This window comes from Theropithecus gelada, chromosome 13 (assembly GCF_003255815.1).
Source record: "Theropithecus gelada isolate Dixy chromosome 13, Tgel_1.0, whole genome shotgun sequence".
NCBI lineage: Eukaryota > Metazoa > Chordata > Mammalia > Primates > Cercopithecidae > Theropithecus > Theropithecus gelada.
The window spans coordinates 8,000,078-8,024,293 of NC_037681.1; the positions used below are offsets into that span (position 1 = coordinate 8,000,078).

General features: G+C 48.3%; 1 protein-coding gene across 3 annotated transcripts in view; it reads left to right on the forward strand.

Annotated features, from left to right (window-relative positions):
- The window catches only part of EDAR (ectodysplasin A receptor), a 93,852-nt gene that overhangs the window by 66,326 nt on the left and 3,310 nt on the right, over nucleotides 1-24,216 (forward strand). For 2 of the 3 annotated variants that reach the window (XM_025354477.1, XM_025354479.1), the window contains 5 exons: nucleotides 8,830-8,916; nucleotides 10,573-10,869; nucleotides 11,113-11,185; nucleotides 13,980-14,139; nucleotides 15,636-15,696. In XM_025354477.1, the coding sequence (XP_025210262.1) occupies nucleotides 8,830-8,916; nucleotides 10,573-10,869; nucleotides 11,113-11,185; nucleotides 13,980-14,139; nucleotides 15,636-15,696 (678 nt within the window). The remainder of the gene's footprint in view (nucleotides 1-8,829; nucleotides 8,917-10,572; nucleotides 10,870-11,112; nucleotides 11,186-13,979; nucleotides 14,140-15,635; nucleotides 15,697-24,216) is intronic. The other variant, XM_025354480.1, reaches the window with a different exon arrangement.

Sequence of the window (24,216 nt, forward strand, 5' to 3'; positions counted from 1 at the left end):
AGTGCCAGGGTCTCCCCAGCCTAGGAGTGCCCACAGCGCTCCCCCACACCTCCTGGGCTTGAACCCCACGCTGAGGCACCTGTGCAGTGCAATCACCTCCTATCCTAAAAGAGATGGCGGCTTCTCTGCATCTCTGTGAAGCAGAGGGTTTCAGGGGGGTGATTCTCAGGGGAGCACCATGGGGGTTTCTTACGACTCCAATTGCTGCCCCCCCCCGCCCGATTCATCAGGTCTGGATGAACCAGAGAATGTACATTTTTAGCTAGTTTGGGAACCACTAGGGTAGGTTATGAGCCTGCTCTGGAGCTTCACTGCCTGAGTTAAACGAATTATCTCACCTCCCAGAGCCTCCATGTCCTCTCCTGCCCAGGGCAGCTCCCAGTGGTGCCCACTGCCCAGGCTGCTGTGTGGCTCAGGGGCAATTTTGCCCACCGTATCCACCCAGAAGCACATTGTGAGTGCCCCAGGGTGTTAATTAATGTGATGCAGCCCTCAAATAATCCTGAGGAGAAATGAAAAAGCAACGTATATTTTCCTTTAAAATGGAATAAAATCATTCCAGTTTCTGGGGTTGCCAAGTAACAAGAGGGAAATCAAAGAGGACAGACGTCAGATTGTAGATCAGTCCTGGCTGTGGGTTGGTTGTCACCTTGGATTAAAACATACTCACCCCCAGCTCTGAGCCTGTACTCAGTGACTGCAATACTGTGGAGCCCTGTAGCCCGGCGAAAAGAGATGAAAAGGCCTTCGGTTATTTTTCAGTTAAATTAAAGAGCAAGACGTACTTGGGGCGACCAGAGCTTTCTGGTTTTCTGTTTTCCCTGCACCATCCTGCATAAATGGATCTGTGTTGTAATGACAGTGCGGGCAGCGAGGTCAACACGTTGCCCTGGCGTAATAGGGAGGAAGATAGGGTCCAGCATCAGGCTTGGGTTTCATTACAAGTGATCACCCCTGGGAAAGTTTCTCATCTGCAAACTGGGGACACGATTGTTGGGAGGAGAGGTGTGATGGCGTGGGCGATGCATGTGGAGTGCCCACTCCAGGGCCAGGCGCTGGGCACTGACCAGAGATGAAGTATCCCAGCCCAGCAGGCGGCATGGCTCCACAGCCCGTGAGCTGGCCTGCATTTTCCTCACTGACCAGGGGTGCGGACGGCACACAGCAGGGGAAAGAGATTCAGAAGAGGACACTCAGGTGTCTCCGTGACTGGCCATGTGGACATGGTGCCACTTGCTCAGCTGCAGAAGGCAGGGGCAAGAGGGTGCTTAGTGGGGAGGTGGAGGGAAGATAGAGACTCTGTGTGTGGAATTTGAGGCGACTGTGGGAAATCCAGACCGAGATAGCTAACCCAGAGATGGCCTGAAGCTCCAGGCGGAGATCCAGGGCTGGGAAGTCAGCTACGCACTCAGGGTGCTGGGAACACTGGGCAGAAGGCCTCCCCATGAGGCAGCTTCCTAGTGCGGAGAGAGGGCGGGTGCACCACGGAGCCTCGTCGACCTACACTGCCGGTTCTAGCCTGGCTACGGTTCAGACCCAAGAGGGCGCCCCAGGGCCTGGGACACTGGGCAGCAGAAATCCCTCCCTAGAAAGAATGGTCAGGGTCGGGTGCGGTGGCTCACCCCTGAAATCCCAGCACCTTGGGAGGCCTAGGCGGGTGGATCACCTGAGGTCAGGGGTTCAAGATCAGCCTGACCAACATGGAGAAACCCCATCTCTACTAAAAATACAAAATTAACTGGGCATGATGGCGCATGCCTGTCATCCCAGCTACTCAGGAGGCTGAGGAGGAGAATCGCTTGAACCTGGGAGGTGGAGTTTGCGGTGAACTGAGATTGCGCCATTGCACTCCAGCCTGGGCGACAAGAGCGAAACTCTGTCTCTAAATAAGTAAATAAATAGCGGTCAGAGGGTTAAGACTGCAATAGCCTGGCAGCTGTTTTCTTATCATCGGTGATGCAGGCCCCCGAGGCAAAGCCCGAGCAGGCTGGCCTTTTGGAGAAATCTCAGCTACTCTGTGTACTCCATGGTTTCCATCTCTCGTGCCTGGGTGCCCTACTGTGATGCGAAACAGCAAGCACCGCCCCTCAGGTGTGACGCGGGCTTCCCAGCCTCCCAGACACCAGCGTTCAGCTGCTCCGGGCGCAGAGCCTCTCAGACCTGACTGCACACACATCTCCAGGGACCCGCTGAGCAATGGATTCTGACACAGCGGGTCCCGGTGGGCCCGAGACTCAGCATTTCTAGCAAGTTCCCAGGGAATCCCACTTTGAGCAGCTCGGGAGTCTCTGCTGAGTCTGCCCACAGTTCAGAATCTGCCACTAGAGGGTACACAGCCAGTGCCACAGTCTGGGACCCCTTGACAGCTGTAAGAATCAATAAACAGATCATTCCTAAAAGTGCAATCTTTTACCCTCTGCAGAGAACCCCAGCCAGCCTCTAATGCATACTGGTGAGATTCTAAATTGTGTGGATTAACAGACCTCAAAGGCCCCCATATGAGCTATTGTGGCTGTGAATGGAGGCGTAGCTCCCTCCGGCCATGTGCTTCTGGCTGGCTGAGGCTTCCTGGGGAAGGGGAACACAGTGCCTGGCAGGACCCTTCCCGGAGTTACCGCTGCCTCGAACTCCACGGCGAGCTAGGCAGAACCAGTCCCTGCTCATTTTCACTTTGTTTATTTATTTATTTATTTATTTATTTATTTGAGACGGATTCTTGCTCTGTCACCCAGGCTGGAGTGCAGTGGTGTTATCTCGGCTCACTGCAACCTCCGCCTCATGGGTTCAAGCGATTCTCCTGCCTCAGCCTCCTGAGTAGCTAGGACTACAGGTGTGTGCCACCACCCCCAGCTAATTATTTTTTTGTATTTGTAGTAGAGATGGGGTTTCACCATGTTGGCCAGAATGGTCTCGATCTCCTGACCTTGTGATCCGCCCGCCTCAGCCTCCCAAAGTGCTGGGATTACAGACGTGAGCCACCTGGCCTGGCCTCATTTTCACTTTAATATAGGCCTTATATGGACATTTTTGCCTGTTTTCTGGGACTGCAGTTCATACCAGCTTTTATCAAACACCCCAGCTTTGCTTATTCAAAACTCGGGTGCACATGGAAGTGTACGAGGGGAGATGGACCCGCAGCTGGCCACCCAACAGAAACCCACCTGGAGCACCTTCCACTTAACAGGCATCCCAAGAGGCAGAGGAACCGAAACACACAGCACACAGTGGAACGGGGGGAAAGCTCCAGACACTGTATATTTGGTTAGTGAGGAGTTAATCCTCAGTAGACAGGCGTAGACCCCGGCCCAGGAGAACCTGCATGCAGGTGCAGGGGGTGCCAGTGCCTGTCCTGGGGGCTGCACCAGGGCTGCATCTCCAGCCCAGGCCCCTGGGCCTGCTCGCGCCCCACCCTGCCCAGCCCCACCCACCACCCTGCAAGGCTCGAGGGTTTGTCTGTGGACCCGCAGCTGGTAACAGCAGAAGGAGTGGAAGAGGATTAGCCCAGGCCACTCTTTTTTCCTTTTAATATGCTGGGTTTTGCCCAAACCTCTTTTAGACATCACGTGCATTCAACAGGATGCTGGTATGCTAATAATATCGAAATGCGTACTTGTGTGATTCTGGGATGGATTTTTTTCAAGCGTTTAGGGGTAATGCAGAGTAGGTGCTTGTTTCCCATGGCGATTTTTCTGACTCTCCTGAAAAATAGCAGAACAATCCGGGCTTATTACCCAACCCCTGCTTTAAGCTCTGCAGGTGCCTTCATTAGCTGTCCTCAAGCCACACCCAGTGCTACCCAAGGTTGGCACTTTGGGACCGGATCTGCCCACCTGTTCTTGTAGGTTGTATGTGTAGTGACAGTGGCAGCAAGCAGAGGTGAGAGACGTGTGCGGGGGCAGCCAGGGATGGCAAGGCCCACCACCTCCCGTTTGACACCCCCTCTGGTCTTAGCACACCTTCTGTCTTGCCCAAGGGCAGAGGCACTGAATTGTGGATAAAACAGACCAAGTAAGCCAGATGTTGGTTCTTTCCGTTGACACATAATAATTGCACATATTTATGGGGTACCGAGTGAAATTTCCATACATGTATACAAAGTGTCATGATCCGGTCAGGGCAATTATGATATGCATGACCTCAAACATGTATCACTTCTTTGTGTAGCGAACATTCCAAATCCTCTCTTGTAGCTGTGAGAAATATACAGTGCACTATTGTCAGCTGTAGTCTGGGTGCTAGAGCTCAGAACAACTGCTCCTGCCGGGCTGGACTTTTGTATTTGTTAACCAGCCTCTCCTTCCCCACCTCTATGCTGCTCCACTTCTGTGAGATCCACTCCTTTGGCTTCCACACGAGCCATGCGTTGCTTTTATAAAACAGCTGCTTTCGAGGCAGATCCTTTTCCTTTTTTGCCACAAGCACACTGCCTCGAGGTCTGTCGGCCACGGGGCTGCCACTCTGGAAATTCTAGCGCACCCTTGCCTGTATTTGTGATTTGAGGGTCTTCGCCCCTCTCCCTTCTGCTGAAAGGGCAGCTCCATTCCTTGTTGCCGAGCTCTGAGCACAGGGAAGAGGCCCAATGTCAGGAAGTGAGCTGCTGCCCTTTGGTGGCCTGGGTGGCCTGTAGGCAAGTCTGAAATCCCCATGTCCTCCTGCTCCTTGGGCAACGATCTAGCGACTGGGATTCTCCTGACCGGTCTCGTGGGAAGCGTCTCCCTGCAGATGCTCTAGTGGCCCTGGGAACTTCGGAACCTGAGGAGGCTTGTGGGGTCTGGCTGATTGGATGCTGGCTTTCAGCTCCAGTCCTGACATGAGAGGGTGAGCTCTGGAGAAATGTCAGGGTCCACCATCCCGCCCACCTTGCCGCCACCTCTTCGGCTGCGCACACATGCTCAGAGCAAGCGTTTCTCTCAGCAACTCAGGGATCCCTGCACACCAGGGAGCATCCAGCCTACACCTGCAGCCCGGCACAGTCAGGGACTGTTTGGTTGGTGCCAGCTGAGGGTGTTTGGGGAAGGAAATGTCTGGTGATCAGGATAGAGGCACAGCCGGCCGGCCGAGGGCAGGTGGGTGCCTGTGGGTGCAGGAAGATGTCATGTCTGCAGGCACTGTTTGGGGACGTCATTGCGTAACCAGCCCTGCAGGGCTGCAGAGGCATTCCACAAGTGTCTGTGTGCTCACTAGGCTGCGTTTATCGCTCCACTCTAGACCACAGGCCTGGGCATATTTGTGTCCCTATCCCCAACCCTGTCACCTGAAGCAGCCTGCAAGCCCCGGCAGGAAGGGACAAGAAGAGACGAAGATGACAAACATTCACAGACAGCCCATGGCTGTTGTTTTGCTCTGACAGTGTATCCCTTGAGCGCCTTACTGAACAGACAGATCAGCTTCTTTTCAATGTCTTGTTTGCTCTTATAAAGGAAATTAGGTCATGCTGGAAACTGTGCTATGATGCCGCTGTGCTTACTCACCTGATAAAGTTGGGGAAGCTACCTCCCAGCAAACAGAAATGGGCACACAGTCTGAAGCCCCCTTATCATGCTGGAGACTTCCAGAGCAACTTCAGTAAGGTCTGTGAGGGGGATGCTCTGTTGTTTGACATGGGCTTGTGGTTTCCAGCCAGGGGCACGTACCTCTCCACCAGCTGTTTGTTTATCTATTTATTTATTTATTTTGAGATGGAGTTTCCCTCTTGTTGCCCAGCCTGGAGTGCAATGGTGCGGTCTCGACTCACTGCAACCTCTGCCTCCCGGGTTCCAGCGATTCTCTTGCCTCAGCCTCCCCAGTAGATGGGATTACAGGCGCCTGCCCCCAGGCCTGGCTAATTTTTGTATTTTTAGTAGAGATGGGGTTTCACCATGTTGGCCGGGCTGGTCTCAAACTCCTCTTAGGTGATCCTCCCACCTCGGCCTTCCAAAGTGCTGGGATTACAGGCGTGAGCCACCGCGCCTGGACAGCTCTTTCCCGAACAAGAACACTGGTTCCGAGGCCAAGTAAGAGGCTAAATTAAGAAAGCAAAGATTTGTCATAAGTTTGAGGCCCAGGAGGAAAAAATCTTCCATTCATCATCCAGAAACACAAGGAAACATCACTTGTCCCTCAGTGGGCAGGTGACGTTTCTTACATACCCTATGACAGTCCCAGGCACTCTTAGCTGCCCTGGGACTCCCAAGCCCAATGTTTCCTTGGCCAAGCTGCCAATTTGCTTTACCAGGTGTGAGGACAGAGAAGCATACAGCCCGTTCTCCTGTGGCCCCACTCCATTTAGGGGAGACACGAGTGGATAGGTCAGCTGGTCACTAGCTCCTGGGCTGCCCCCACTCAGAGAACAAGAGTGTGCATTTCTCCTGAGAACTTCCTACTAAAGAAAACAGCCAGCCCAGGTGTGGATTACAGGCTCCCACCTGTAATCCTAGCACTTTGGGAGGCTGAGGCAGGTGGATCACTTGAGGTTAGGAGTTCAAGACCAGCCTGACCAACGTGTATTTTTCTCTACTAAAAATACAAAAATTAGTCAGGTGTGGTGGCACACACCTGTACTCCCAGCCTCTCAGGAGGCTGAGGTGGGAGGATCACTTGAGCCCAGGAGGCAGAGGCTGCAGTGAGCCAAGATCATGCCACGGCACTCCCGACTGGGTGACAGAGTGAGATCCTCCTTGTCTCAAACAAAACAAAACAAAACAAAACAAAAAAACAGCCCAACTAGGAAGCTTGCTTCTCCTGGAAGCCTCGCTGCATGGGCTGACCAGGCGCAGTGCTGGGCCATTCCTCTGGGCTGGGCCAGGCTGGGGAGGTACCTTGATTTGGGGATAGCAGCTGGCCTTGTCCTTGACTCAGGGGCTGCTTTTCTTTAGACCAAATGCACTTCACAGATTTCTCCAGAACTGGTAGAGACAAAAGCGAGAGAGTGGGAGATACATTTGAAACATGTTGGTTTTTATTATTTGCAAAACTGAAGTCTGGCCTAAAAGAAGGTTGGTCTTCTTTTAGGAGGTCTGGAACAGGACGTGATCTGTTCTGTGGTGGACTGCTTTTGTTTTGGCTGAATGGCTGTTTCTTAGTGATTTGACTGAGAGCAAAATCAGCTTCCATTTTATCCCCGCTAAGTGACACTTTTTCCGTAGAAGGGGAATTTTAGGAAGCATAGCTGTAAGGGAAGGCAGAGCACACCTTGCTCGGAAACTGGTCACAGCTATGTAAAACATGTCTGAGGAAAAATCCTAGGGAGAAATATAGCAAAAGTGAACTTAGCCAAGGAGGCCATGGGTAGTTCTTTTCCTCCTTTCTCGTGTTCTTATTTTTCCAGATTTTTATTTTATTTTTATTTTTATTTTTTTGAGACGGAGTTTCACTCTTGTTGCCCAGGCTGGAGTGCAGTAGTGTGATCTCAGCTCACTGCAACCTCTGCCTCCCAGGTTCAAGCGATTTTCCTACCTCAGCTTCCTAAATAACTGGGATTACAGGCATGTGCCACCATACCCAGCTAATTTTTTGTATTTAGTAAAGATGCGGTTTCACCATGTTGGCCAGGCTAGTCTCGAATCCCTGACCTCAAGTGATCCACCCACCTTGGCCTCCCAAAGTGCTGGGATTACAGGCATGAGCCACTATGCCCGGCCCCTTTTCTACTTTTTTTTTTTTTTAAGACAGAGTCTCGCTGTGTCACCCAGGCTGGAGTGCAATGACGCAATCTCCACTCACGGCAAGCTCCATCTCCCGGATTCATGCCATTCTCCTGCCTCAGCCTCCCCAGTAGCTGGGACTACAGGCGCCCACCACCACACCTGACTAATTTTTTGTATTTTTAGTAGAGATGGGGTTTCACAGTATTAGCCAGGATGGTCTCGATCTCCTGACCTCGTGATCCGCTGCCTCTTGTTCTTCTAAGAAGAAGAACTTGTACCCATACTACATACAGATAGCTATCTCATACGCTTTTATCACCAGCCTCCTTCCCGCAACAATATTTATATGTATAAATCAAGAAGCTATTTTCTCAGACCGATGCTGAACAACAATCCAAACCCAAAGTGCTGGGATTACAGGCATGAGCCACCACGTCCAGTCCCCTTTTCTAGATTTTTAATAGTAAGCATATATTACTTTTATGACTGGAAAAAGTATTAACACATTCCTACTGTATGTAATTGAAGGAATTAGTCAAGTATTGTATCACCCTAATGGTACTTTCATCTACACATTCTATGTTGCTTATTTTTATGGATTTCATATGCTTTGTCTCCATGCATAGGAAAATTGAGTTGGTGAGGCTTGCAAAACTCCTCAACCTATACTGTTTAGGTTTAGCAGACTTATCACATGAATGTTTTTATTTAAAAAACAATAACGGGCCAGGTGCAGTGACTCACGCCTGTAATCCCAGCACTTTGGGAGGCCGAGGCGGGCAGATCACGAGGTCAGGAGATCGAGACCATCCTGGCTAACATGGTGAAACCCCATCTCTACTAAAAATACAAAAAAAATTAGCCAGGCGTGGTGGCGGGCACCTGTAGTCCCAGCTACTCGGGAGACTGAGACAGGAGAATGGCATGAACCTAGGAGGCGGAACTTGCAGTGAGCCAAGATTGTGCCACTGCACTCCAATCTGGGCGACAGAGCAAGACTCTGTCTCAAAAAAAAAAAAAAACAATAATGATGACTCTCTTCAGGGTTCATTAAACACTCTAAGAAATACAAATATTTAGCTCCCTCAGCCATCACTGCCTCAAGCCCATTCATGATCGCGAATCCAGATCCACGAGCTCTGTGGCAGCGTTTTTGAAGGTGGAGCTTCGCTGGATCATTTGAGGGACTCTATTTTCCTTGCAGGTGTGGGAGCCACTTCAGGAGCTTCTGCCAACTTCCCTGGCACCTCGGGCAGCAGCACCCTGTCTCCCTTCCAGCATGCCCACAAAGGTGAGAAGGGTGCTCGGGTATCGATCACCTGGAGTTAGGTGGTGCTTGGATGAAAGCTCAGAAGAAGAGAGGACATGATTATGAGTAATGATTACGGTGCGCTTCCCCACCTGGTCTCACTTCCCTAATGTAATTGAATGACATGGTGCCCCCCTCACCCCGTGCAGGAAGTCATCATCTCTGCGAGGAGCGGAGTTGATCCCTCCATGGGTGTCCTGGGCCCGATGGGAGGTGCTGGTGATGAAGGCGGGGGCAGAGCGGCAGGTGGGCAGCACAGGCAGCTGCAAGCCGGGCCAGGAGAGAGACTAGGTGTCCTGGGCTTTGGTTTGGCTGGGAGTCAACAGCAGTTCTATCACTGGCTTTCATATAAACCTGCTGACCATGGCACTTTAATATTCACTTGCAGAAAGCACATTTCATTCTCCCTAACCAGGGAAGAAGGGATTTAGGAAGACCCCAAAGTTCAATATGTCTCTCAGAGTCAGCCCTCCAGCTGGCTTGGCCTTTCCCTCTCACTGGTTTAGTGCCAGCCGTTATTGAAACATGTTTCGGGTCCGGGTCTCAGTGAGCCATGAGGTACCTTCCAGATCCCTCAGAGCACCCAGCTCGTCAGCCTCATCACTGGGCCTCTCACACGCTAACGCAGAGCAAAAGGCAGGACTGCTGGGCGAGGATATATGAATCTCATTTGCACAGACCCTGGGGGGAGGAGCTCACAACATGGAGAATATTAAAACACTTATGTCATCTAGACCTGGCAAGCAAATGCTATTACAGGTATTCCTTAGATGATGCTGGGAGGCTGGTTTTCCTGCAGATGCACCCACAGGGGAGGCTCAGCGCCCACATGCGGGGTTTTCAGCTCTGGCACTACCTCCCCCGAGATGATCCGAGAGCTTCAGATGCTTGTCTCCTGTCTATTTGGGTGGTGGCAAATCTGGATCTTACTTCAAGAGAATCAGAGTCCTGTTTGGTTATTTTAGAGAATGAGAACGAGCTTCAGGGCATTTTATGCAATCCAAGGTCGACATTAACCTGGGAAGTGAGCAAAATCCCCCGGGGTGACTGAGGGACTGCCTGGTGGAGGCAGCAGAGCAGGTGGACTAGGTGGCCCCGCCCAGGCACCACCTGTGCCCTGGAGCTCTTACAATGACACTTAGGTTGAAATTGCATGAGGTGCAGGATGGAGCCAAACCTGGAATCCAGAGCTGATCCTGGAGTTAGGTGGTGCTCGGATGAAAGCTCGGAAGGAGAGAGGAATCCTGACTTTTGTTTGGAAATACCCAAACTTGAACTGTGCTGCCTTCCAGACACTCTTGTTCACTGGCCTTTCTTCCTCTCCACACCAAACCCTGCCCTCAGGTTCCCAAAGTAGTAGTAGCAAGAGCAAACTCCCTAGGAACAACCAGATGACCCCAGAGAAGTCTGGAGAGGCCAGTCTGAGGGCAGCGAGCAGGGCTGTGGGCAGTCCTGGTCTGGCAGCCAAAACCAACGCGGAAGACCCTTGGTTCTCAGCCTAAGCAAGCGCCTCAGATTTCAGGGTTCCCTGAAAGCATCCCAGGGGCAGGGACATTGCTTCCAGGGGCCGTAGTCCTGGAGGGAAGAGCAGCAGGAACCCTGAGCTCTGGGTCACTCATGTCTTCTCTCCACCCACAGAACTCTCAGGCCAAGGACACCTGGCCACTGCCCTGATCATTGCAATGTCCACCATCTTCATCATGGCCATCGCCATCGTCCTCATCATCATGTTCTACATCCTGAAGACAAAGCCCTCTGCCCCAGGTGACGGCCCCCATGCGCCGGTGCCCTGCCTCCTGGACTCTCCGTCAACTCCCCCTGTCGGAGAGCCTGGCTGCTCACTCCCTCCTCTCTCCCCAGCCTGTTGCACCAGCCACCCGGGGAAGAGTGTGGAGGCCCAAGTGAGCAAGGACGAGGAGAAGAAAGAGACCCCAGGTCTGTGAACCGGGGCTTCCACACCCCATGTGCGTGGTGCCCGTCTCTGGGTGGAGGGCGTCCCCGGCAGCGGCCTACTCGCTGCTTCTGCTCTCGCATGCTGAACCATGCTGTGCTTACCGCGGGGTGGTGCCACGCAGACACCGGGCAGCTCTGCCCAACAGGAAGAACAGGCTTGAGCTGAGCGCAGAGCCATGAGCCAATTCTAACTCCTGTCTCCCCAACCTCCCCATTTCCCTGCAGACAACGTGGTGATGTTCTCTGAGAAGGATGAATTTGAGAAGCTGACAGCAACTCCAGCAAAGCCCACCAAGAGGTATGTGGAAGCCCCCAGCGCCAGGCTGAAGCTGGGGTCCTGTGGATCCTGAGCAGGGAGGGGAGCCAGGGTGCAGCCAGGTGCACTGACAGGCTAGCCTGGGACACCATGGGGATGTTCAGCAACAGACAGTCCCTGCCGCCTCTCTGCTGACTGGCAGGGGTCAGGCGGTGTGAGGAGCCTGTGGGAACAGCTGCCTGCTGCTCTCGGGTGAGGCTCCTGTCCCTGCACCCTGCCAAATTCCCTGGGCCTTCCTCCTTAACATCCGACTTCCTCATGCCCCTTCTCCAGACCTGGAGGACAGAACGTAAGCCAAGGATGCATGCAGCAGCCCCTATGACTGCTGCTGCAGCCAACACACCAGTACCACTCGCGGTGGTGCCAGTACTGCTGCCACCGCAATGCTAGTAACAACCGCAGTGATGATGGCTAACAGCATTCGGTGCCTGCTGCCCACCAGGTGCTGGGCTCGGGCTGTGAACACATCTCCCCTCCACAGCCAGGAGCAAGGTGCTCACATCATCCCTGTTTATAGGATACCGCACTGGGGTGTGGAAGTTGTCACTTGCCCAAGGTCACACATTAGTGAGCAGCAGGGCCGGGGTCTGAGTCCAGGCTCCCAAGGAGCCACGTGGCGTAAAGAGGCCCCTGGAGGAGGAGATTTGGCAGGTGAAGCCTTTCCCGTGTTTCCCACACAGGAAGGTGTGGAACCAGCCCCTGCTCTGAAATCGAGGGAAGAGGGAGGTCAATGTTCTGTTCATCCAGTGGGATGGTCATTTGGACTTGGTCCCGCGTAGCTTCCAAAAATCAACCCCACAGCACAAGCTCCCAGCCTGGCAATGCGCCTGGACTCCGCTGCCAGCCTCTGCCCCACGGCCACTGCAGGCTGCGCTGGAAGGACACCCCCACAACAGTGCCTCCCTTGGCAGAAAGTCACCAAACCGGTTAGAGGAAGAGCAGAGGTTAAGCCCTCCTCTCCTGCCCCCACCCCATGATCTTCCCGCGATTCGCCTTGCAAAGCCATTCCTGTCGAGAAATAATAATCGATCCAGCATCTGTGTGGAGCTTTAGCATTCATAAAGCACTGCCAGGTGCATTGTCTCACCTGGAAAACTCCAGCGTCTCTTCACACCCCTGACACACGGGCAGGAGGCAAACAAATACGAAGTCTTTGCATACGAGGAAGGAAAAGCGGAGTATGTGTTGGGGTGGTTATTTCCTGCAAGTGACTCAATTCCAGTTGATCAGTTTTCAGCCACCACCACCCCTGCAGGAATTTGTGGTCTAAGCCCCATTGTGCCTGACTGGCGGGAGGTGCCAGATCCAAGCTGCTGCTCCCAGGACCCAGGGCAGGACCTGGTCACCCTGCATGGATGAACTCTTAAATAGGGCCTCCCTAGAGACTGAATGTGCTCCTCAGCCTCCAGCCCAGCCTTATCTCATTCTGTCTCAGCCTCTCCCTTCTGTTTTTCAGGCTTTTCTTATTTCCAGAAATTAAAAGGGCAGAGACATGCCCCATGACTTGAGTTGCAGTTGAAGACAGGGAAAATTCAGAGGCCCTGCTAGGAAAAAATACACACTTATTTCATACACAAATATTAAATACAAATTGAACCCTGACAATTGTACATTAAAAGACAGCAAGGCACTGAGCTTTTGTCCCTGCTGTTTGTCCTTGGGTCTTGGAGACAGGACCTGGGGTGCCACCTCACCTGCTCTATCTCACCTGCTCCACCTCACCTGCTCCACCCCACCTGCTCCATCTCACCTGCTCCATCTCACCTGCTCCACCTCACCTGCTCCATCTCACCTGCTCCATCTCATCTGCTCCACCTCACCTGCTCTCAGGTGGGGACAGCGATGGGCCCTACCACCTCCTTGTGAGGCCCTGAAGCCTGACGAGGAAGTGGATCCCACTGGGGCTTCATGATGGTTCTCATTTTCTTTGTATTACCCTGTCTCTAGGGTTGTGTTTGCCTGTGGGCTTCACTGCTGTAACCTAGTTACTAACAAATATAATCCTTTTTTTAAGAAAAAAAGGTCTTCAGCCAAACCACAGGAAGCAAGCAGGATGCCTCTAAAAAAGAATATTGTTTTTCATAGACTTGGAATGGTTTTAAGAGAGTTTCAGCTCCAACCCACATGTGCCAAGGGCAGACCCTGGGTTCTTTGTGGGCTGTGAACCACAAGGTGGCATGAACCTGGGCTTCGTGCCTCTGACCGCCCACCCACCTCACCCGCTGGGGCTTGCTGTGCCACCCTCTGCAATGCACACAGGTCAGCCAGGTCACCCCCCTAGTCAAGAGGGGGCTTTCCAGGCACAAGGCTCCATTCAGCTCCCTTTTCAATGACTCCAGACAGCCAGCATGGATTCAGTGCCAGCCACATCAATCTATTTGCTTAACACGAAGACACCAGGTGAACTTGGTGCTTACTGGGATTAGATACAGGGATCTAGGACATATTCAATGAACCTTTATGGAGCATCCACTGCTTGTCAGATAGCAGAGAAGGAGAGGCCCATGGATGCCTCCCATGCTCAGTGGCAGCTCCAGCCCCTTAGACACCTGCAGGTCACCCACCATGGACTTGTTTGGAAGGAAGCAGGAAGCCACCAGTGTATCTGTCTCATCTCACGTCCCCTGGTCCCGTGCCCACAAGGTGCCCAGTTGAAAAACAAGTCATTGCCCCCCACTGTCCACAGCTGGGCAATGGACAAGTTCACCACAGGAGAACCTGTCAGGGCTGCAGTCCCCCCAGGCGCTGCTAATGACCATCGCTCTTGTTTTTGCAGCGAGAATGATGCCTCGTCCGAGAATGAGCAGCTGCTGAGCCGGAGTGTGGACAGTGACGAGGAGCCCGCCCCTGACAAGCAGGGCTCCCCGGAGCTGTGCCTGCTGTCGCTGGTTCACCTGGCCAGGGAGAAGTCCGTCACCAGCAACAAGTCAGCCGGGGTGAGGCTCCTGCAGATGCCGTGATGAGCTGTGAGATGTGGCCCCCTCACAGCCACAAGACTAGAACTTTCTCACTGAATCAGCTCTCCTGCAAGACGGGGTGTTTCTCCCAAAAGTCCAAGCAAGGAGACCTGGACAGTGACAGGTTCACAGCAAGATAGTCAAAAGAGGGGAAAAAACTTTCTTTTTTTTTTTGAGATGGGACCCAGCCTGTCTGTCACCCAGACTGGAGTGCAGTGGTGCGATCTCGGCTCACTGCAACCTCCGCCTCCTGGGTTCAAGCAATTCTTCTGTCTCAGCCTCCCAAGTAGCTAGGACTACAGGTGCATGCTGCCACGCCCAGCTAGTTTTTTTGTATTTTAGTAGAGACGAGGTTTCACTGTGTTGCCCAGGCTGATCTCAAACTCCTGAGTTCAGGCAATCCACCTGCCTCAGCCTCCCAAAGCGCTAGGATTACAGGTGTGAGCCATCACGCCCAGCCACTTTGTTTTTATTATATAGCTTCATACACAAACATGAAAAAGAATAAGCAAAGAGAAAAAAGGTAAAATCACTTGGAATGCCAGAGGGCAGAAAAAGACCCTTGTAAATATACTGGGTTTTATCCAGCCAGACAATTTTCTACACATACACACACACACACACACACACACACACAAAAAACGCTTTTTTTGTATGCATTTTTTAAAATATAAAAACAGGCTCACATGTAGAAACTGTCCCCAGGGTTTTATCACCTACCGCCCTGTAATGTAGTGTGGCCAGGAGCAGGGCAGGGGTGAGGGCAGAGATGACCAGAGCCCTCTTGGGCTCCCTGTGGACCTGGCCTGTGGTCATCCCTCTAGTCTGTGCCCTGGCTGCAGACCCCAGCCGCAGGACAGCTATGTTGCTAGGCAACATCACTGATGGCAAAAATGCCCAGTTGGGATCCTGGCTCTGGCCTGGTCCTGATAGGATGCCATGCTCTGCCTGCTCTGAGTTCAGTGACCTTTGTAATAGGGCTGCCACTTGCAGAGACCCTGGAAGCCTGTGGGGTTGTTACAAAAGAAAAAGGTAGCCGTGGCCCCGGGACTCTTCAGCCAGGGCCACTGAGCACCTGAGCACCGTGGGCCTGGTCTCCTGGTACCAGCCACATGATCCAGGATGGGAGCCCCGCATGGCTCTGCTGCAGCACAGGTGTCCTGAGGGCAAGTGGGGGTCCCCATGGTCATCTTTTCAAACAGACTGATGCCAGGGGTATCCCCAAGTATCTTATGAGTCTGACCATCCAGCTGAGCCTGAGAAGCACCCACGGTGGACCCCAAAGATGTTTGAGTGGGAAGACCTGAAGGAGACCCTCCTCCCTGTGTGTCGGGGCTGGGGTGCTGACACGGGGGCTGTGTGCAGTGTCTCTGGTGTCAGGCGTAGCTGCTGCCTGCCCCTGCTGACATGGAGGATTTGCCTCCTCACTGTTGCCCCTTTCTGGAGGTGAAAATTCTCCTGACTCTTTTTTACAGATTCAAAGCCGGAGGAAAAAGATCTTGGATGTGTATGCCAACGTGTGTGGAGTCGTGGAAGGTAAGCTGAGAGAGGTGGTGCAGACATAAGAGCTGTGGTCCTGTGAGGGGAACTCAGGGAAGCCGCCCAACCAGTTGCCGCACTCTGGTCAGAACGGCCACTGGAACCGACTTCAGGTGTGGAGAAACAGAATCTGGCTCCCAGATATTAGAAGGCATCTCCCAGTGCTTCCATGGGCCTTCCCCTCATGGCGGGAGACAGCCCGGTGCAGGCACCCACTACAGGGACACACAGGGTCGGGGAGCAGCAGCCATGAAGCCTTGGACCTCCTGTGTCCCCAGTGCCCGTCTCCACACTGGCATCGTCATCTGGAAAACATAATCAGTCACTTAGTCACTTATCCTAGACTTAGCCGCCCTCTCCCTGCCCTCGAGCGTCCCCGATGTCCGATGGCCCTGGGAGCCTCCAGCCGCCCCTCTCAGCGGCCTTCCGAGCCAAGTCAGTGTCTCCCCGTAACCTGGGCTTGGGTGTGGGCAGGTAAGAGGCAACAGGACAGGGCCGTCAGTGCTGCAATCTGAAATCATAATCCTCAGCTTCCAGTTCCTGCAAAATCCTCTTTCTAAATTACCTTCTTATTAACCCCAAAGATAAACCCCTCGTGGCTGAGGTCAGGAGTTTTCCTGCTGCTGGCCTCGCTGGCCTCCCTCCTCGGACTCCTTGATCTGGCCGGGCAGCGGGAGTGGAGCCTGGTGCACACCGGGCAGCTCGCCAATGCTCCCAATACCCCTCCTCCCACCCCCACACCCCATCGTAGGCCAAGTGCAGCCCCCTGTTCCCTAGCAGGCTTTCTGGTCCAGTGCTTTGTTGGCCAGAAATAACTATACTGTGGGTGAGCTCCAGGGCCAAGAATTCTTGGCTGCCGCTGAAACATGGCATCTCTCCATAAACACATGCCCCAGGTCAGCCTGCCTGATCTCACCTGGCATGGCCTGGGGCTGTCAGCTGCCCAGGGGAGGATGGTCTAGGACTCACCTTCCATCCACCAGCAAGCTCTTCTCTGTTCCAAAAAATATTGAGTTCACACCCCGGGACAGGGGTTTTCAAACCTCAGCCAGGGCTGAGAACTTGTGCTCCGTGCCCAGCCCTGATGAATATTAGAGTCACCTGCAGGTCTTAACACCATCTCTGCCCATCCAGCCCACCCAATCTGCCCCAACACCCTGATGTAATTAGTCAGGGGTGAATCCCAGGCATCTGCGTCTCTGTTTTTTGTTTTGTTTTGTTTTGTTTTTAATTAAACTTTTTATTTTGAGATACTTCTTACCATGCAGTGGTAAGAGAGAATACAGAGAGATCCTGCAAGCCCTTTACCCAGTTTCTCCTAATGATAACATCTTGCAAAACTATACACAGAAGTCACAACCAGGACACCGATATCGACACAGTGAAGCTAGACTGAGCTCCCATACAAAAACTCCTCCTGTTGCCCTTTTACAGCCACAGCCAGTTCCCACCCATCCCACCCTCACCTAGGCCCCTGGAAACCAGTAATCGGTTCTCCATTCCTACAGTTTTGTCATTTCAAGAGTGTTATAAAAGCGGAATCACATAGTATGTAACTGTTGGTAAATGGCCTTTTTCACTCAGCATAATTCACTGGAGGTCCAGCCAGGTTGTTGCATGTACCAATCGTCCATTCCTCTCTCTTGCTGAGTAGTAGTCTGTGGCATAAACAGACCAGAGCTGGTTTAACCATTCACTTGCTGAAGGACATCAGGGTTATTGCCACTTAAGGGCTATTATGAACAAAGGTGCTATAAATATTTGTGTATAGGTTTTCGTGTGGACATCAGTCGTGATTTCTCCGGGATAAAGACCCAGGAGTACATTTGTTGGCTTGTATGATAGTTGCGTGGTTGGTTTTTTTAAAAAACTGCCAAACTGTTTTCCAAAGTTGTTGTACCATTTTACATTCCTACGAGCAGTGTGTGAATGGTCTAGTTTCTCCATATCCTTGCCAGCATTTGGTGGTGTTACTATGTTTTATTTTAGCTATTCTGAGAAGTGTGTTATGATATCTTAGTGTGGTCTTAATTTGCATGTTCCTATTGTTTGAATATCCTTTCTTGTGTTTATTTTTCATCTGTATGTCCTCTTCAGTAAAATGAATGTTTCTTCATGTCTTTTGCCCATTTTTCAATGGCATTATATGATTTTTTGCTGTTGAGTTTTGAGGGTTTTTAACAATATATTCTAGACACTAGTCCTATGATGGATATGTGGTTTTGTAAATGTTTTCTCCATTCTGTAGCTAGTTTAACTTATCTTTTCAGTCTCTTAACAGGGTCTTTCACAGAATGATGCTTTAAATTTTTATGAGTCAAATTTATGAAACTAATTATAAAGTTTTCCTTTTATGGATGGTGCTTTTGGTGTCAAATCTAAGCTCTCTCTTGCCTAGTCCTAGATCCCAGAGATTTGCTCCCACAATTTTTTCTAGAAGTTTTATAGCTTAATGTTTTATATTTAAGTCCACATAGTTTTTATGTTTTGCATTTAAGTTCACATAGTTCACATTTTGCAGTTAAGTTTGAGTTGATTTTTATAGAAGATATGAAATTGGATCAAAGTTCTTTTTTTGTCTATGGATATCCAATTGCTCCAGCACTGGTTTTTTGTTTTTTTTTTGTTTTTTGTTTTTTTTTTTTTGAAAAAGTATCTTTCCTCCATTGAATTGCTTTTCAAACTTTGTCAAAAATCAGTTTGGTATATTCGTATAGGTCTATTTTCTGGGGTCGCTGTTCTGTTGTATTGATCTACATGTCTGTCCCTCTTATAATACCACACATTCTTGATTCTTGTATAAGTTATATAATAACTTATATAAGTCTTGAAATCAAGTAGACTGCTCCCACTTTCTTTTTTCAAAAATCTTTTAGCTATTCTGGTTCCTTTGTCTTTCTATATAAGTTTTAGAATAGTCTTCCCTATATGTACAAAATGCCTTGCTGGGATTTTAATGAGTTGCAACAAAACTGTATATCAATTGGGAAGATTTGACATCTTTATTATGTTGAATCTTCTGAGCCATGGACATGGTATATCTCTTCATTTATTTAGCACAACTTTAAATTTTTTTATCTACATTGTGTAGTTTCCAAAAGACAAGTTCTATGCATATTTTGCTAGATTTACATCATAAGTATATCGTTTATTTTTTGAGCAGCTGTAAATGATAATTTAAATTCAGTAGCCATACATTCATTGTTAGCTATATAGAAATACAATTGATTTTTGTATGTTTATCATGCATCCTGTGACCTTGCTGAATTCACTTATAAGATCTGGGAGTCTTCTTGTAGATTCCTTGGGATTTTCTATATAGATAATCACATCTGCAAATGGGACCATTTTATTTCTTCCTTTCCAATGTGTATACCTTTTCCTTCCTTTTCTCATTTTATTGCACTGGCTACACCTTCCAGCGCTACAGTGAATGTAAGTGATGACGCAGAAGCAGAAATCCTTGCCTCATTTCTGATCTTAAAAGCATTCCATTTTTCACCATTAAGTATAATATTAGCTCTAGGCTTTTTATAAATTGTTGACATTAATTTTTTGAGTGGATTACAGTAGTTTTTAAATATTGAACCAGCCTTGCCTCCCATACCTGATGTGGTACAATTCTTTTTTATATGGTTGCATTCTATTTGCTAATATTTTGTTAAGGATTTTGCATTTATATTCATGAGAGATATTGGTCTGTGGTTTGTGGTTTGTTTTTTGTCTTTGTCTGGTTTTGGTATCCAGTTTATACTACCCTCACAGAGTAAGTTTTCTATGTCTAGAAAATATAGTGTAGAATTGCTATTAATTATTTCTTAAACATTTTGTAGAATTCTTCAGTGAAATCATGTGGACCTAAAGATTTCTTTTGGGGAGTTTTTGTTTGTTTGGTTTTTGAGATGGAGTCTTGCTCTGTCACCCAGGTTGGAGTGCAGTGGCATGATCCTGGCTCACTGCAACCTCTGCCTCCCAAGTTCAAGCGATTCTCCTGCCTCAGCCTCCCAAGTAGCTGGGATTACAGGCTCGTGCCACCACAGCCCAGCTAATTTTTTTTTTTTGAGATGGAGTCTCACCCTGTCCCAGGCTGGCAACCTCCACCTCCCAGGTTCAAGTGATTCTCCTGCCTCAGCCTCCTGAGTAGCTAGGATTACATGTATGTGCTACCATGCCCAGCTAATTTCTGTATTTTTAGTAGAGATGGGGTTTCACCATGTTGGTCAGGCTGGTCTTGAACTCCTGACCGTGCGGTCCACCTGCTTTGGTCTCCCAAAATGCTGGGATTACAGGCGTGAGCCACCGTGCCTGGCCCTAATTTTTGTATTTTAGTAGAAACAGGGTTTCACCATCTTGGCCAGAGTGGTCTTGAACTCCTGACCTCAAGCAACATAACCACCTCGGCCTCCCAAAGTGCTGGGATTACAGGCGTGAGCCACCGCGTTTGGCTGAAGATTTTTACAGTTACACATTCAGCTTCCTTGATAGTTATAAGTCTGTTCAAATGATCTGTTTTACATTGGGTAAGTTGTGATAGTTTATGTTTTTTGAGGAACTGTTTATTTTCACCTGTCAAATGTATATGTATAGAGTTAAAGTTGCATAGTTTTCCCTTATTATCTGTTTGATATCTATGGTGTCTGTAGTAATATCTCCTGCTTCTTTCTTGATATTGGTAATTTGTGTCTTGTCTATTTTTTTCCTTGTCAGTTATATTGATCTTTTCAAATAACTGTTTCTTTTCATATTGCTCTCTTACTTTACTGTTTTCAGTTTCAGTGATTACTGCTCTTATTTCTAAATTACTTATTTCCTTCTATGTACATTTGGTTTATTTTGTTAATCTTTTTCTAAGTGCTTGAGATGGGAGCTTAGATTATTAAGAGTTTTCCTCCTTTGTGTTTCTGCTATAAATTTTCCTCTCAGTACTACTTCAGCTGTGTCTCACAAATACTGACATCTGGTATTTTTATTTTCATTCATTTTTAAATTTTCTTTGAGACTTCCTCTTTGACCTGTGGATTATTTAGAAGACTGTTGTCTAGTTTTCAAATGTGTAAAGATTTTTCTGTTATTGATTTAAATTCTAATTATATTGTGGTAGGGGAATATAGTTTGTATAGTTTCAATTCTTTTAATTTGTTGAGGTGTAAGGCCCATCATTATAAAGAATGTGTATTCTGCTGTTGTTGAATGGAGTGTTCTATAAATGTTGATTAGATCTTGTTGGCTGATGATGTTGGTAAGTTCTATATTCTTGCTGATTTTTTTCTAATTGTTCTATCATTTACTGAGGGAGGAATGTTAAAGTTTTCAACTATAATTGTGGGCTTCTCTCTTCTTTCAGGTCTATCAGTTTTTGTTTCACATATTTTGGAGCTCTGTTGTTTGGTGCATATTCATTTAGGATTGCTATGTCTTCTTGGATTGACCCTTTTATCATTATTAAATGTCACTTTCTGGTAATTTTTTTCCTCTGAAGTCTACTTTAACTGATGTTATAGCCATTCTGCCTTCCTTTTATTAAAGTTTGCATGATATGTATTTTTCCATCCTTTTACTTCCAACCAGCCTCTCTCATTATATTGAAGTGAGTTTCTTGTAGGCAGCATATAACTGAGTATATTTTAAAATCTACTCTACCAAGTTCTGCCTTTTAGGTTTTTGTTTGTTTGTTTGTCTGTTTTTTATGGAGTTTCCGCTCCTGTTGCCCAGGCTGGAGTGCAATGGTGTGATCTTGGCTCACTGCAACCTCCGCTTCCCAGGTTCAAGCAATTCTCCTGCCTCAGCCTTTCAAGTAGCTGGGATCACAGGCATGCACCACCACACCAGCTAATTTTGTATATTTAGTAGAAACAGAGTTTCACCATGTTGGCCAGGCAGGTCTCAAACTCCTGACCTCAGCTGATCCACCTGCTTGGCCTCCCAAAGTGCTGGTATTACAGGCATAAGCCACCACACCCAGCCTTTAGTTGGTATTTAAACCATTTACATTAAATGTAGTCATTATTATGTTAGGGCTTAATTAAGTCTGCTATTTTATATTTTGTTTACTATTTGTTGTCTCTGTTTTTCATTTCTGTGTTTTTGTATTCCTGCTTTTCTGTGGGTCACTTGAACATATTTCAGAATTTGATTTTGGTGTTTTTTGAGTGATATGTTTTGATTTTATCTTTTTCCATAGTTATTTTAGTAGTTTGTCTAGAGATTGTATTTACACATACAACTTATCAGTCTACTGGTGTTATTAGTATTTTTTTTATTTTTATTTTTGAGATGGAGTCTTGCTCTGTTGCCCAGGTTGGAGAGCAGTGGCGCAATCTCGGCTCACTGCAACCTCCGCCTCCCAGGTTCAAGTGATTCTCCTGCCTCAGCCTTCCAAGTAGCTGGGATTACAGCTGTGCACCACCATGCCAACCAGTTGTGTTTTTAGTAGAGACAGGGTTTCACCATGTTGGCCGGGCTGGTCTCGAACTCCTGACCTCAGGTGAACTGCCCACCTTGGCCTCCCAAAGTCCTTGGTTTACAGGTGTGAGCCACTGTGTCTGGCCTTCCTGGTGTTATTATTTTGCCAGTTTGAATGAAGTATAAAAACTTTACCTTTCTCTTTGTCCCTTTACCTTCCCTGTTTATAGTAGTTGTAAATATTTCCTCTACATATATTTAGAACAACATAAATTGCTTCAACTGCCTAACATAATTCAGAAAACTTAAAAAGGGAAGGAAAGTCTATTTTATTTCCCTGAATTTTTGCTCACTATGTTCTTTTCTGTCTTTTCTGATGTCTCAAGTTTCATTCTTTTATTATTTCCTTTCTGTTTATAGAATTTCCTTTTGCTTCTTTTAGGGTGGTCTGCTGGTGAAAAATTCTTAATTTTTCTTTGGCTTGGAATGTCTTGATATTCTCATGTCATCCTGAAGGATATTTTCACTCAGCTCACTGCAACCTGGTATGCAACTCTGGGTTGAAAGTTCTCTTCCTTCAGTACTTGGAAATACTGTGCTACTTCTCTCTGGTCTCCAGGTTTCTGATTATAAATTTACTGTCATTCTAATTGTTTTCTCTCTCTAGGTCAGGCGTTGTTTTTCTTTGGCTGTTTCTAAGACTTTGTCTTTAGTTTTCAGAAGTTCATTTATGATGTATCTTGACATGAATATATTTGGGTTTATCCTGTTTGGGATTTGCTTAGCTTCTTGAATCTGTAGACTTGTATCTCTTTACAAATTTGGGGAGTTTTAAGCCATCATTTATTTGAGTACTTTAGTCCCACTCTCTTCTCCTCTCCTTCTGAAACTTCATGACACAAATGTTAGCTCTTTTGTTATAACCCCACAGTTCCCTAAGGCTCTGTGTTTTTCAGTTTCTTTTCTCTGATTGAGTAATTTCCACTGCTAGCTTCCATTATCCATCTCACTGATTCTTTCTTCTGTCTTTACTCTGCCATTGAGCACATCCACTGAGCTTTTTATTGTGGTTATTGTATTTTTTTAGTTCTAATATTTTCATTTCTTTTATACATTTTGTATATTTTCGCTGAGGATTTCTATTTTTTTCTATTTTCTATTTCTGTTTTTCTATTATTGCATTTGTTTTAAGCATGTTCATAATTGCTTGTTGAAGCACTTTTATTATGGCTTCTTTAAAACCTTTTTCAGATTATCTAATATCTGTCATCTCAGTGTTAGCATCTATTGTTTTTCTTTTTTTACTCATTTGACATCTTCCTGGTTCTTGGTATGATGAGTGAATTCACTTTGAAACCTGTGTAGTTTTATGTCCTGATATGAAACTCTGGGTCTTATTTAAGCCTTCCATTTTAGCTGGCTCCTTTCGATAGGCAGCCCTGTGGCAGGAGAATGAGGGTGCTGTCTTGCTACTGTTAGGTGAAGGTAGACATCCAAATTCCCCACTCAACCTTCACTAACACCCAAGGGACTCCTTTTTACTGCTACTTGGGGTTTGGGAGTATGGCTCCTGACATGGTCACCACAGGGGCAGAGGAGTTATTACCAGCTGGTTGATGAGAAAGCCCCATCTCCCTACATGGCCTTTCCTGACACCACCTGGCACAGTGTTACAGCTTGGTGAGGGTGGAAGTCTAGGCTCCCCACTCAGTCTTTGCTACCCTGGATGGAGTGGGGACACAGTTTTTCTGTGGTGTTTGGCTGGAATAGAGCAATTATTGTCTAAATGTTTTATGCTTGCTAGGCTGCTCTTTTCCTAGTGCTCTGACTAGAGAGGGAAGACTTTTGTTGGGGCTGTTTTTGTCTGTGGTTGCTATTATTTCTGGATTTTTGGACTTTTCTACCCCATGTCTGGAATTTATGAGGCAAAAGAAAACCCGGGGAACTCACCACCATCACCATCCTTAGGTATCGAGGTCCCTAGTTGGTCCGTCTTCTTTTCTCCACTTTTCAGAGACTTCTTGTATTTGTTTTATACGGAATGTTCAGGGCTTTTAGCTGCACTTAGTGGGAGGATTAGGGAAAATTCTATCTACTCATCTTCCAGAAGCAGCA